The 14,857-nt window shown below is 43.3% G+C and overlaps 1 protein-coding gene across 3 annotated transcripts in view; it reads left to right on the forward strand.

Moving 5' to 3' along the window:
- The window catches only part of AP3M2 (adaptor related protein complex 3 subunit mu 2), a 67,117-nt gene extending 53,680 nt beyond the window's left edge, over positions 1–13,437 (forward strand). For all 3 annotated transcript variants that reach the window (XM_036300727.1, XM_036300726.1, XM_036300728.1), the window contains exons 4-9: positions 146–283; positions 4,708–4,793; positions 5,055–5,188; positions 7,434–7,641; positions 7,911–8,055; positions 11,813–13,437. In XM_036300727.1, the coding sequence (XP_036156620.1) occupies positions 146–283; positions 4,708–4,793; positions 5,055–5,188; positions 7,434–7,641; positions 7,911–8,055; positions 11,813–11,913 (812 nt within the window). In that variant the 3' untranslated portion in view covers positions 11,914–13,437. The remainder of the gene's footprint in view (positions 1–145; positions 284–4,707; positions 4,794–5,054; positions 5,189–7,433; positions 7,642–7,910; positions 8,056–11,812) is intronic.
- The last annotated feature ends 1,420 nt before the right edge of the window (positions 13,438–14,857 follow it).

The raw sequence follows: 14,857 nt of genomic DNA on the forward strand, positions 1-14,857 counted from the left end.
CCATATAGAAGTTGGGAAAACTCGTTTTTTTGAAAAGTTATTTGAATAGTGGAAGCATAGAAACATCTAGGGAAGTATTCTATAATTATTGGTTACATCCAATCATCAAATTGGAATTAAATTACAGTAATATTCATTGTCTCAGGAAGCACCAATGTGGGTGACCAGCTTCCCACTGGGCAGCTGTCAGTGGTGCCGTGGCGACGGACTGGGGTGAAATATACCAACAATGAGGCCTATTTTGATGTGATTGAAGAGATTGATGCCATCATTGATAAATCAGGTAGGTATTTTTAATGTATCTTTTAAACTATGAAAATAGAAAGAGGCCCCCTTTTTAGAATGCTTTCTATTAGCAGAATTATCCCCCATTCAAAATCATTCATTTCAACTTAGTGCCTACTTTATGTCAGGAATTATGCTGGGGACTAGGAATGAACTTAAATATTATGATGCAGACAACATGATTATATATGTACTAGAAGCCCAGCGTGCAAAATCGCACAACCCCCCCACCCCACTCGTGCGCCCTCCCCACCCGCACTGGTCTTTGGTCATTACGGTGTTACGGTGTTATGGCCACAGGCCTTTTATTAATATAGACAAACCCCTAAAGATTCAACAAAAAGCTCTTAGAACTAAAAAAATAAATTCAATAAAGTTGTAGGAAAAACAATCAACATACAAAAATTAGTGGCATTTCTATATGCAAACAACAAACTATCCTAAAAGAAAATTAAGAAAACAGTTCCATTTATAATAGCAACAAAGAGAATAAAATACGTAGGACTAAGGAATAAACTTAAGCAAAGAAGTAAAAGATTTGTATCTTGAAAGTTATAAAACCTTGATGAAGAAAATTAAAGAAGACACAGATAAATGGAAAAACACCTGTATTCATGGAGTAGAAGAATTACATTATTAAATGTCCACAATACCCAAAGCATTCTATAGATTCAATGCTATCCCCATCAAAATCCCAATGATACTCTTTACAGAAATAGAAAAAAAAATCCTAATAGTCATATGGAACCAAAAAAGACCCCAAGTAGCCAAAGTAGTCTTGAGCAGGAAGAGTCAAGCTAGAAACTTCACACTTCCTGATTTCAAAATATGTTATAAAATTACATTAATTAAAACAGTATGCATTTGAAATAAAAACAGACATATAGACTCACGAAACAAAATATAGAGCTCAGAAATACCAGTAAAACCATACATTTATAATCAACTGATCTTCACCAGGAGTACCAAGAATATACAATGAGGAAAGGAGTCTCTTCATTAAATGTGTCAGGGAAACTGAATATTCACAGACATATATCTACAGACAAAATCAACTCAAAATGGATTAAAGATTTAAACATAGATATGAAATTATAAAACCACTAGAAGAAAAGATAGAGAAAAAGCTTCTTGACATTGGTCTGAGCAACAATTTATTTTAGATATAACACCAAAAGCAAAGGCAACAAATGCAAAAATAGGCAAATGGGATTGCATCACACTAAAAAGCTTTTGTACAACAAAGAAACAATCAACAGAGTGAAAAGGCATCCTATAAATGGGAGAAGATATTTGTGAACCATGTATCTGATAAGGGGTTACTCTCCAAAATCTATAAGGAATTCATACAACTCAATAACAAAAGAAAACAAAAAACAAATAACCTGTCTAAAAAGTGGACATAGTACATGACATATTTCAAAAGAAGACATAAAAATGGCCAGCAGGTATATGAAAAGGTGCTCAACAATTACTAATCATCAGGGAAATGCAAATCAAAACTAGGAGATACTGCCTTGTACCAGTTAGAATGGCCATTATAAAAAGACAAAAGATAAGTGTTGACAATGATGTGGAGAAAAGGTAACCCTTGTACACTGTTGGTGGGAATGTAAATTGGCACAGCCATTATGGAAAACAGTATGGAGGTTCCTCAAAATATTAAAAACAGAACTACCTTGTGATCCAGCAGTCCCACTCTGGTTATATCCAAAGGAAATACAATACGTATCTCAAAGAGATATCTGCACTTCCCTGTTCATTGTAGCGTTATCCACAGTAGCCAAGATATGGAAACTAACTAAATGTCTGTTGGTGGATGAATGGGTAAAGCAGATGTAAGATAGATATACACACACAATGGAATATTACTCAGCTGTAAAAAGAAGGAAATCCTGCCATTTTAAACAACATGGATGAACTTAGAAGGCATTACGCTAAGTGAAATAAGCCAGATACAGAAAGACCAATACTGCATGATCTCACTTATAGGAGCAGAGAATGGTGGTTACCAGGGGTTAGGAGGAGGGGGAAATGAGGAGAAAATGGTAGTTGCTACTGCTGATGTTGATGATGATGATGATGCTATTTGGTTGTTAAATATGATGAAGTTATATAAATAAAGGAGATAAAAAGGGGTTGCATAGAGAGAGAGAACGACATAGTATGGCTGCAGAAAGCATGCTTAAGTCCAGTGAGGGAGAGAGAAAGGTAAAAAGGTGGAGAATAAGAGGGTATCCCACTCATCCAGAACAAAGTGTAAAGAGGTGATAGTGTTTATGATTTATCAATGGAATGAGTAGGAGTTATTAAAACCTTTATGGATTTTGGAGTGAAGTATGTGCAAACACTTTAAGATGAATAAAATATTGTTAGGAAATAAAGTAGTTTAGTATGACTGAATTGAGAAGCATAAAAAAAAAAAGAAAAGGCTTAGCAGCTTTTCATATTAGTACCAAACTGGAAATATTACTGATGTCCATTAGTAATAGAAATGATAAGTAAATTTTGATGTGGTCATACAATGGAATACTATACAGTGATAAGAAAGAATGAAATACTGACAAGCCCAACAACATGAATAAATCTCATAGTGTTGAACAAGAAACTTAGATGCGTATGGTTATATGAAGTTTGAAAACAGTGCAACTTAATCTGAGGGAACAGAAGTCAGAATTTTAAGGACTTGGATTAACTAGGTTGGGCAAGAGGAGCACACTGGGATGCTAAAAAGGAATCGCATCTTGATGTGGGTGGTATTGCATAAGTGTGTACATATTTAAAAGTTCATTGAGCTGAACATTTATGATTTTTGCATTTTACTATAAGTTTTGCCTCATAAAGAATAAAAAAAAACCACCCCAACAATTACTAGATTGCTAGATTGTGAAGAGTCTTGTGTGCCATTTTAAGGAAGATTATTTGGAACACGGGAAAAGTTTTAAGTTGGGGAGTAACTTGAACAGATTTATAGTGTAGAACTATCAGTCCAGCTGCAGTATTAAGAATGGCTTGAAATGGGGTAGGACTGAAGGCAGGGAAAGCAGTTGCTGAAGTCACAAAATATAGACATCCACAATGGTAGTGAGGGTGGAAAGGAATGAGTAGATTTAAGAGGTAGAAGTCATATAAAAGAGAGGAAATGATAATTGGTTAGATGTAGGCACTGAAGAGTTAGAAGTGGACAGGATTTTCTGGCTTAGGCAACAGGACAGATGGGATCATCGTGAAGATATGGGAAATAGGAAGAGCAGGTCTGGAAACGAAGATAATGTCTCACTTTGACATGGAGAGTTTGAAGTGTCTCTGTGACAATCCAAGTGGAGCTGTCCCGTTGGCTGAACCGGAAAAACATATTAGGAAATAACTGGTCATCAATGAAAACTGAAGCCTGGGGTGATAGGCGAAGTAACCCAAGGGAAGAGTGTTGATGGAAGAAAGAGATGTTCAGAACTGTGAAAAAGCGGAGACATTTACAGGATGTGAAAAGGAAGAAAGCTGCAGAAGGCACTGCAGACGAGGAGCTAAAAAAGTAGAAAGCGAGGAGAGGGGAAGGTTTTGAAGGGGTAAACAGTGACGTATGCTACAGAGAGATCCTGTAGGATAAAGACCAAGTGTCCATGCCATATAGCAGCACAGCTCCTTGGTGGCCTTAGGGCAGCCGTGGGCAAACTACGGCCCGGGGCTGGATCCGGCCCCTTTGAAATGAATAAAACTAAAAAAAAAAAAAAGACCGAACCCTTTTATGTAATGATGTTTACTTTGAATTTATATTAGTTCACACAAACACTCCATCCATGCTTTTGTTCCGGCAGTCTGGTCCAGTTTAAGAACCCATTGTGGCCCTCGAGTCAAAAAGTTTGCCCACCCCTGCCTTAGGGAAAGCAGTTTCTGATACGAAATTTTCTGAGCTCGGTGTGTCAGCATTTTGAAAAACCCTAACTTAACTCTGGTGCTTTGTCACATATAGAAATTTTTTTTATATTTGCAACCATAGTAAAACAAAGATTTATATTTTTGATATTTATTTTATATATTTAAATGCCATTTAACAAAGAAAAATCAACCAAAAAAATGAGTTCGCGTGTCATAGGTTCGCCATCACTGGGTTAGGGTAATGATATTCTGTTTGATTCTGGTACTAGATTGAAAACTCCTTTAGACTAATTATCTCATTTATTTTTTATCCCCATGACTTCATCTAAGTATCTCATACTTGATATAAGGTTGGTAAATGTTTGGAAGGATGGACAATGCTAGGTAGATGAATTGGATGTATAGACAGAAGGAAAGAAGAAAGAGAATGAGGGAGGGATAGAGGAAGGAAGAGATGAAAGGAGGGAGGGAAGAAGGAAATAAGTTGGGAAGAACAGAGAAGAGTTCAATAATCCTTACCTTCTTTTTGTCTTGTTCCTGTCTCAGGTTCCACAATTACGGCTGAAATCCAGGGGGTGATTGATGCTTGTGTCAAACTGACTGGAATGCCAGACCTTACCCTTTCCTTCATGGTAAAAGCCTGGTCCACGGGTTTAGTTCTTGGGATGGGAAATTAGATGCTTTTGGAAAGACAGAGTGGTGAGCATGAAATGGAGCAAGAAGATATAATGAAGGACAGCCATGCAGCTTGTGTCAGGCTTGAATTCTCTATAAGTAACCAGAGAATTTGTATGTGTGTATGTATTTTAATAAAAACAGCACCTAAATTACTCCTGAAAGAAATGTGGGTGTTTAATTCCTATCTCTTGGTTTTCCTTGCCTGGCAACTATAGAACCCCAGGTTGCTGGATGATGTCAGCTTCCATCCTTGTGTTCGTTTCAAGCGCTGGGAATCTGAGCGCATCCTCTCCTTCATCCCTCCTGATGGAAACTTTCGCCTGCTCTCTTACCATGTCAGTGCCCAGAAGTAAGCAGCCTTATTATTAAGAATGGGGCGTGTGTGTGTGTGTAAACCATATCCGTAGTGTTTAAGAACTCTGATTGTGGCCCTGGCCGGTTTAGCTTAGTGGATTGTGTGTCGGCCTGCGGACTGAAGAGTCCCAGGTTTGATTCCTGGTCAAGGACACATGCCTGGGTTGCAGGCTCGATCCCCAGTAGGGGGCGTTCAGGAGGCAGCCGATCAGTGATTCTCTCTCATCATTGATGCTTCTATTTCTCTGTCCCTCTCCCTTCCTCTCTGAAATCAATACAGATTATATATATATAAAAGAACTCTGGTTACGGAGTTACCAGGGTTCAAATTCCAGTTTCTATATGTACTAATTGGGTAAACTCTCTGGTGAGTTGCTTAACCTTTTTATGTCTGTTTTCTTTTTTGTTTGATTGTTTGTATGTTTTTTAAATATATTTTATTGATTTTTTACAGAGAGGAAGGGAGAGGGATAGAGAGTTAGAAACATCGATGAGAGAGAAACATTGATTTGCCTCCTGCATGCCTCCTACTGGGGATGTGCCCGCATGCCCTTGACCGGAATCGAATCTGGGACCTTTCAGTCCGCAGGCCGACGCTCTATCCACTGAGCCAAACCAGTTAGGACCGTGGTCGGCAAACTGTGGCTCGCGAGCCACATGCGGCTCTTTGGCCCCTTGAGTGTGGCTCTTCCTAAGCCTTAGGAGTACCCTAATTAAGTTAATAACAATGTGCCTACCTATATAGTTTAAGTTTAAAAAATTTGGCTCTCAAAAGAAATTTCAATCGTACTGTTGATATTTGGCTCTGTTGACTAATGAGTTTGCTGACCACTGGGTTAGGACGATTGTTTGTTTTTTTAAATACATTTTTATTGATTTCAGAGAGAAAGGGAGAGGGAGAGAGAGATAGAAACATCAGTGATGAGAGAGAATTGTTGATTGGCTGCCTCCTGCACGCCCTACACTGGGGATCGAGCCTGCAACCCGGGCCTATGCCCTGACCGAGAATCGAACCTCTTGGTTCATAGGTTGAAGCTCAACCACTGAGCTACACCGACTGGGCTGTGTCTATTTTCTAACATCAAGTTGAAAATAATAAAAGTACCTTATTATGAGGATTAAATAAGAGAATCTAAATAGTGCTGATCACAAAGTAAGTGCTCATTAAGTTTGCTGCCATTATTTTTGTTGTGATTATTATATGTCTAAACAAGAGTATTTTCTTTCTCAAATTGGAATCTGAGTACACCTGTACTCAATGCCCCCAACCCCAAAGAAGCATTAAATTATGCAATGAAAACCATAGACTGCAATAATTTTTGATCTTGAACATTCTCTGTAATATGAGTCTAAGGTATTTTGGAGCCCTTAGTTGAAGGTATACAGTAGAAGGTATGTGAACTGAAGAGAGCCATGAGACCTTAGAACCACCAATACCTTTCTGGTGTGATTTGGAATATATAAAATATATAAAAATAATATATAAAATATCTGAGTGCTTGAGAACAAAGACTCTGGAATCAGACTGCCTAGACCTAAGCTCCACCTTCAGTACTTATGGTATGTGACCTTGGGCAAGGTCACTTAACTGAGGTTAAGCATATCAGTATTCATTTATAAAACCAGGACAGTAGCAGTACCCATTTCATACTTATTGGGAGGATTAAATGAGGTAATAGAGATCAAGCATTTAGCATAGTGACTGGTACTCAGGAAGTGCTTAATAGATTTTAAGAACTGTTATTATTCTGTGACTTCTGTATTTCCTCTTTGATCAAATCATGACAACTACACTACTTCATAGGTTTTTGTAAGGATCAGATGAGGTCAGGTAAAAGTTCAAGAAATTATAAAATGTCCATGATGCATGAATAATATTCTCCCAAGTACAAATAATTATCAATCACATGTCACAAAATAAAACAGAAATATGGTGATTCCTAATTTTTGTTCATAGTGCCTTTCTCAGAGTAGGCTTATCATACTCTTTGATATTAAGGATGTTATTCAAAGAGTTATTAAGAATGGTTAGTTTACTTACTAGATAGCATCTTAGCTTTACAAAAAGAAAAAAAATCAAAGATCACTAGGTGTTTTTTTTCCTCCTGTGCTTAATTTTTAAGATAAGGAATAAGGAAGCAAGTAAGGGAGGAAAAGCTGCCAACAGGGCAGAGGAGGAGGAAAGGTTGCCATTTTCCCAGAACATTCATGAAATGGGCTTCTGTGCGTCTCTTTTCCAGTCTGGTGGCGATTCCAGTGTATGTCAAACATAACATCAGTTTCCGGGACAGTAGTTCACTTGGACGCTTTGAAATAACAGTGGGACCAAAGCAGACCATGGGGAAGACCATCGAGGGAGTGATTGTCACCAGCCAGATGCCCAAAGGGGTCTTGAATATGAGCCTCACTCCATCTCAGGGGACACACACATTTGACCCAGTTACTAAGGTAGGAGAATAAGCAGGAGGTTTTGAATTGCTGACATTAAGTAGAAGTAACTCTGCGGGAGCTCTCCCCACAGACTTTATACCTTGTTGAAAGGGGCGGTCAGTCACAGGGGCATTGTTTTCTCCTGGAGATATTTTATGGTAACAAATCGTGTTCTCTGTTGAGAAACACCCTAGAGGCACCTTATAATATTGTGAACAGTTGCCCTGAGGTTAGAGCTCAGCAACCTCACATGAACGGTTCTGCTGTAACTTTTTTTTTCTTTGAAGATGCTGTCTTGGGATGTAGGAAAAATAAATCCCCAAAAGCTACCAAGTTTGAAGGGGACCATGAGTCTTCAGGCTGGAGCTTCCAAACCAGATGAGAACCCCACAATTAACCTGCAGTTTAAAATCCAGCAGCTGGCCATTTCTGGTAAGTGCCCCACTGCTTAGATGGCTTTGAAGAGAACAGAAATGGCACAGACATCACAAAACCTTCTCTTGGCTCCCAGCTTATCGAGTCTGACTTTATTATCTGACTAGAGACCCGGTGCACAAAAATTTGTGCACTCGCCTGGGGGGGAGAGGGCGGGGGGCGTCCCTCAGGCCGGCCTGTGCCCTCTCGCAGTCTGGGACCCCTCGGGGGATGTCCATCTGCTGCCTTAGGCCCACTCCCCAGGGAATTGGGCCTAAGCTGGCAGTCAGACATCTCTCTGGCAGCCTGGGAGCCCTTGGGGGATGTCCACTTGGCAGCGGGGAGCAGGCCTAAGCTGCAGTTGGACATCCTTAGTGCTGCTGAGGAGGTGGGAGAGGCTCCCACCACCATTGCTGTGCTGACAGCCATCAGCCTGGCTTGTGGCTGAGCAGAGCTCCCCCTGAGGAAGAGCACTGACCACCAGGGTGCAGCTCCTGCATTGAGCGTCTGCCCCCTGGTGGACAGTGTGTGTCATAGTGACCAGTCATTCCCAGTCGTTCTGCTGTTAGGGTCAATTTGCATATTACCCTTTTATTATATAGGACTAGAGGCCCAGTGCACAAAAATTTGTGCACTCGGGGGGGGGGTGAGGGGGGGTCCCTCAGCCCGGCCTGTGCCCTCTCGCAGTCTGGGACCCCTCAGGAGATAACGACCTGCTGGCTTAGGCCTGCTCCCGGGTGGCAGAGGGCAGGCCCAATCCCTAGGTGCAGCCCCTGGTCGGGCTCAGAGCAGGGCTGATTGGGGAGTTGGGGCGCTGCCCCCTGTCATGCACAGAGCAGGGCAGATCGGGAGGTTGCGATGCCACCCTCAGTCACGCTCAGGTTAGGCCAATTGGGGGGTTGGGGCACCGCCCCCTGTCACACTCAAGGCAGGGTCGATGGGGAGGTTGCGGCGCCACCCCCTGTCACGCACAGAGCAGGGCCCATCAGGGGGTTGGGGAGCTCCCCCCTGTCACGCACAGAGCAGGGCTGATCAGGGGGTTGAGGAGCTCCCCCGTGTCACTCACAGAGTAGGGCCGATAGGGGAGTTGGGGCACCGCCCCCTTTCACACACAGAGCAGGGCGGATCAGGGGATTGGGGCGCCGCCACTGTCACACTCAGGGCAGGGCCGATGGGGAGGTTATGGCTCTACCCCGTCACACACAGAGCAGGGCCCGTGGGGGGGGTGGGGGGTTGGGGCGGCGCACCCTGTCACACACAGAGCAGGGCCGATCAGGGGGTTGGGGTGCCACACTCTGTCACACACAGAGCCTCAGGGTGATCAGGGGGTTGGGGAGCTCCCCCCTATCAGGCACAGAGCAGGGTTGATCAGGGGTTTGGGGTGCCTTCCCCTGTCACGAACAGAGCAGGGTGGATAGGGAGGTTGTGGCCCCGCCCCCTGTCACACACAGAGCCACAGGGTGATCAGGGGGTTTGGGCGCTGCCCCCTGTCACGCTGATCCCGGTGCCGGGAGGCCTCTCAGCTCCACTGATCCTGGTGCTGGGAGGCCTCGCGGCTCTGCTGATCCCAGTGCTGGGAGGCATATTACCCTTTTACTATATAGGATAGAGGCCTGGTGCATGGGTGGGGGCCGGCTGGTTTGCCTGGCCAGCCTGAGTGAGGGGCTGATGGCTGTTTTCAGGCTGGCCACACCCCCTTCAGGGTGGGGGGGTCCCCACTGGGGTGCCTGGCCAGCCTGGGTGAGGGGCTGATGGCTGTTTTCAGGCTGGCCAACCCCCCCAGCAGAGACCTTCACCCCATGGGGGTGTGGCCAGTCTGGGTGCGGGGCTGATGGCTGTTTGCAGGCTGGCCAAGCCCCCCAGCAGGGACTCTCGCCCCATGGGGGTGTGGCCAGTCTGGGTGAGGGGCTGAGGGCCGTTTTTGGGCTGGCCACGCCCCCCGGCGAACCAAGCTCCCAGCCTCTCCTTTTTTTTTTTCTCCTGGGATTTATTTATCTTCTATAATTGAAACTTTGTAGCCTTGAGAGGAGCTCAGAGCCGGCCAGGGCGGGTGGGAAGCTTGGCTTCCTCCGTCGCTGGGGGCAACCCAAGCCTCCTGCTCACTCCAGCTCTGTGGCCGCTGCCATCTTAGCGGGGTTAATTTGCATACTCACCCCTGATTGGCTGGTGGGCGTGGCTTCAGCATAGCAGAGGGATGGTTAATTTGCATGTTTAACTTTTATTATATAGGATATGTAATCTTTAGTAAAATCTTTTCTAGTGTATTTCTGGGGAAAGTTTATAATACTTGCTTTGAAGTTGGCCTAAGGGACCTGAATAAAAGTGTCTGAGACAGGAACAATATTGGTAGGCAGAGATGTTTCTGGGCAGTTGCTGAGTCATCTTAGGTGTCAGTTTGGGCTTTCCTGGGTCTTCAGTGTGGGAATGCTTCTGTACTCTCAGCTGGTAATTGAATAATTTCCTTTCCTTTCCCCCAATTTCAGAAGACTTTTACATTTGCTTTTTAAAAAATTCTCACCCAAGGATTTGCTTATTGATTTGAGAGAGAGAGAGAAGAAGAACATCTATTGATTGTCTTGTGTCTGTGCCCTGACCAGATATTGAACCCCCAACCTAGGTACATGCTCACTGGGCATCCAACCCACAACCTTTCAATATATGGGATGATGCTCCAACCAGCTGAGCCATACTGGCCAGGGCCACATTTGCTTTTGTTATCATTTAGAATCCTTGGGCCTACCCAAGTCAGTTCACTATAGTCTATACTTACTTCAAGATGACCCTATATAATAAAAGCCTAATATGCTAAGTGTCCGGTCGTCCGGTTGGCTGTTCAACCAATTAAAGCGTAATATGCTAATGATATGCTAAGGCTACTCAACTGCTCCCTATGATGTGCACTAACCACCAAGGGGCAGACACTCCGACCATTAGGTAAGCTTGCTGCTGGGGTCTGGCCAATTGGGACTGAGCGAGATGGGCCGGACATCCTGGAGCCCTCCCTCGGTTCCTCCCTGGCTGGCCACCCTCCAGTTTCCCTCCCCAGCCCCAATTGTGCACCGGTGGGGTCCCTTGGCCTGGCCTGCGCCCTCTTGCAATCCAGGCTGAGGGCCCCCTCCCCACCGAGTGCACGAATTTCGTGCACTGGGCCTCTAGTAGTAATAATAATAGTTAGCAGTTACTGGGTATTTACTGTGTGCTGGGTACTGTCTTAAGCTATTTACATCTATTATTCAATCTGTTGAACAATTCTGTAAGATAGAGAGGAAATGATTTTAACTTTACATGAAGTTCCTATTTTTCTTTACCAAAGGGCTTTGTCTAATTTAAGTGATTAGAATTTACTTAAATTAAAAACTCTTTCATCTTAAAACACTTAATAAACTTTAAAGTTTTATATGGTATAAATTTTTTTTTTTGCTTAGTATAGTGAGAATACTTAAGAAGCATTCATTTATTCATTATTTTCCATTCATTCAGTGGTGATTTATTTCTTTATTAATTCCTTGATCTCATCACTGTCGATTCAGGTATTCAGTACAATAACTAGAGGAAAACGCATGGTGCTCTTATTTTCCTTGCACCTCATTTCAGTCTGCATATAACTTTCTGCCCTTCCACTTCAGGAACAGGTCCTCTAATACTTTTTTTTTTGGCTCATGGCTACTACTATCTCTCTCCCACTCTTTGAATTGAAATGAATTTAAACAGTTATGCTACCTACTTCTTTTGAATCATGCTTATGTCATATTCTTCCTTCCTTCCTTCCTTCCAGGACTCAAAGTGAACCGCCTGGATATGTATGGAGAGAAGTACAAACCCTTTAAGGGCATAAAATACATGACCAAAGCTGGAAAGTTCCAAGTTCGAACCTGAAGGGAGAGTTTTGCAAAGGGAACAGTACAAACACTTTTTCATTTCTTACTTGTCTAACAGTGTAAAACAATGTCAGCCTGTCTCCTAGGTCAGTCCCCTTCTGGACCTAACCGCTCCTATTTTTCCTCAGCCTTCAGTGCCATGGAACTAATCAAGGGAGAAAAGGGTCGCCGGGGAGGATGAGACAGAACTGAAACACAGTCAGCACCACCTCAGTTCTTAAAGAGCTGGGCGATGGAGGCCAGGGGTACTTGATACCATATTTAACTATTTTAATGTGGTTACCATAGGAAAACACTAGCATTTGTTACTTGCTTGGCTTTAATTATCTAAAGCCAATGAAAAACTTCTTTGTTATTGTTTTTTAAGGTGGAAAGAAAGTAAGGGAGAGAAAGTGGAAGAGAAAAGGAGGGAGAAAATGGGAGGGTGAGAGGGAGGAAGGAAGGAAAGAAAAAGGAAGAAAGAGAGAGAAAAATAGGAAGAAAGAAAGGAAAGTTTGGAAGAGAATGAATGTTAGTCGAGCAAAAGCCAGTTAAGGATCTCGTCTGTGACGGGGAAGAAAGTGGAAACAGTATAATTAAAGAAGTATGAACACACTAAAGTGAAAGTGGCAAGACAAGCAAGTCCCACATGAAGGAGGGCTGGAAAGAATAGAGCTGAGTTTCTTTCTGATCTCTCTACTTTCATATATTTAAAAAATTTGTACTTCTAGAAATGAACTGGCAACTTCTTAAATGGAGCCCACTATTGATATGGAAAACCCCAGTAGAACCTGATTGCCCCTTAAAGACCAGGACTCTATCCGACCAGTTTTCAGATACTGGCTGCTGCTTGTCTTCAGTACTTGGTTGGTCATCTTCAGTGAGAAGGTGACTTGCCTTTTCCTGGTGGTGGTTGCCAGAAATGCCTCTTTTTATAACCCAAAACAATTCTACTCACTTCACAGAATTCACCAGCTTTTGCCTGTTACCCGAGGAGAGTTTCAGAAAAGCCAGTCCAGGGCAGCCATATTCTGTATGTCACAGTATTGGAGTGTAGGTGGCCTGCTTGGTCCTCAGGAAGGTGTACCACAACTATAACCCAGTGATTTCTCCTTTTTAAAAAATAAAAATAAAAACATTTTAAAATTGATTTTGGAGGAGAGATAGAAACATCAATGATAAGAGAGTATCATTGATCGACTGCCTCCTTCACACCCCCTACTGGGGATCAAGCCCATAACCTGGACATGTGCCCTGACTAACTGTGACCTCCTGGGGCCACACCTGCCAGGTGATTCCTTTTCATGTGTCAGTGCTGGACTGGTCCTGGAGTCTAAGCCGTCTTGTTGGAAACTTTTTTATCCGTAACCCTAAGTCAAAAGAATGCTTAAATGAGGATGGATTCATCCTTGAAGATGCTCAGTAAAGTTACTTCCTTGATCTTTTATTTTGTTCTCTATAATATATTTATTAACACTAGAGGCCCAGTGCACAAAAATTTGTACACTTGGGAGGGTCCCTCAGCCCTGCCTGTGCCCTCTCGCAGTACAGGACCCCTCAGGGGATGTCCACCTGCCAGCTTAGGCCCACTTCCCAGGGGATTGGGTCTAAGCTGGCAGTCAGACATCCCTCTGGCAGCCCGGGAGCCCTCGGGGGATGTCTGCAATCAGACATCCTTAGTGCTGCCGAGGAGGTGAGAGAGGATCCTGCCACCACCGTTGCGTTCCCAGCCATCAGCCCAGCTTGTGGCTGAGCAGAGCTCCCCTGTGGGAGTGTACTGATCACCAGGGGGCAGCTCCTGCATTGAGCATCTGCCCCCTGGTGGTCAGTGCGCGTCATAGCAACCAGCCCTTCCTGGTTGTTCCGCCGTTATGGTCAATTTGCATATTACCCTCTTATTATATAGGATAGCTATCCGCCAGTCCATTTTTCTTTTAATCCTTCCCCCCCCTCAAAAAGTCCCCCTAGTCTTTGAATAAAACTAATGTAGGAAGATGGGTCATGTTGATTATGTGTAAACCAGTTTCAGAAACATGGCAACTGCAGGATTACCTCAGGCTTTCCCAACGGGTAATTTTTATTCTAGTTTAGTGAGTCTATTACCCATTTAAATATTTATATAAAAGGCAGGTTTTTAAAAATCATAGCTTAAGTAGTGATATTGTGCTTTGCTTCATGCATGGAGAAAAATGAAGACACATATTCTCCAAACCTTATAGTCTTTCTCTAAAGCCCTATTTCCAAAATACGTAAGTGATTCTTTTTCTGGTTTTACCTTCCTACCTGCTGGACTTTTTTTTGCTGCAGAGCAATGTTGCTTTGTGGTTTTTCTCTGGGATAAATTGTGCACTATATGATGTGTTTCAGATCCCACCACTCCAAAATTTTCTGAGTGCTGTGTCCCATATACACACCTACCATGTGGTTGGTAGAATACGTCGAATTACTTCTCCTGAGGCCTCTGGAGGATTTTAATGTTTTACAGAAAACAACCAATCTTGGTCCCTGAATATTCTTAGTGTTTTAAGTCCAGCTGTTGTATTTCCTCCAGGGCCGCTCATCCTAATCTCAAGGGAGGATGTTAAGGGGGAATAAAGTATCTCGGGGATGGGAGCTGCAGGCCTTGCACATGAAGTGACTCTCACATCACCTGTAGCAGAGCCCTGGAGCACAGCGGGGTGCACTGCTGTCGCCTGGCAGTGTGTTAGCATAAGTAGCGCAGGGTGGCTTGACCACGCTGTTCAGCTCCCTGTGTTTAACAGGTACAGAAGTGTCTTCTCTGTTTGTGTTAATAAAGTGGAGTTTTACCATCCTCCGTGTCCTGAGTGTTTTGTTGTTAGGACTAACGATGATGCTATGCCTCAGTAGAAGCAGTAAGAAATAATTCAGGAGGATCTTACTATTGTACTTTCAGCCAACAGACCTAAAGCCATATGGATGGTTTGATTCTCTAGTCATCTCTG

This window comes from Myotis myotis, unplaced genomic scaffold (genome assembly GCF_014108235.1).
Source record: "Myotis myotis isolate mMyoMyo1 unplaced genomic scaffold, mMyoMyo1.p scaffold_m19_p_3, whole genome shotgun sequence".
In the NCBI taxonomy this organism is placed as follows: domain Eukaryota; kingdom Metazoa; phylum Chordata; class Mammalia; order Chiroptera; family Vespertilionidae; genus Myotis; species Myotis myotis.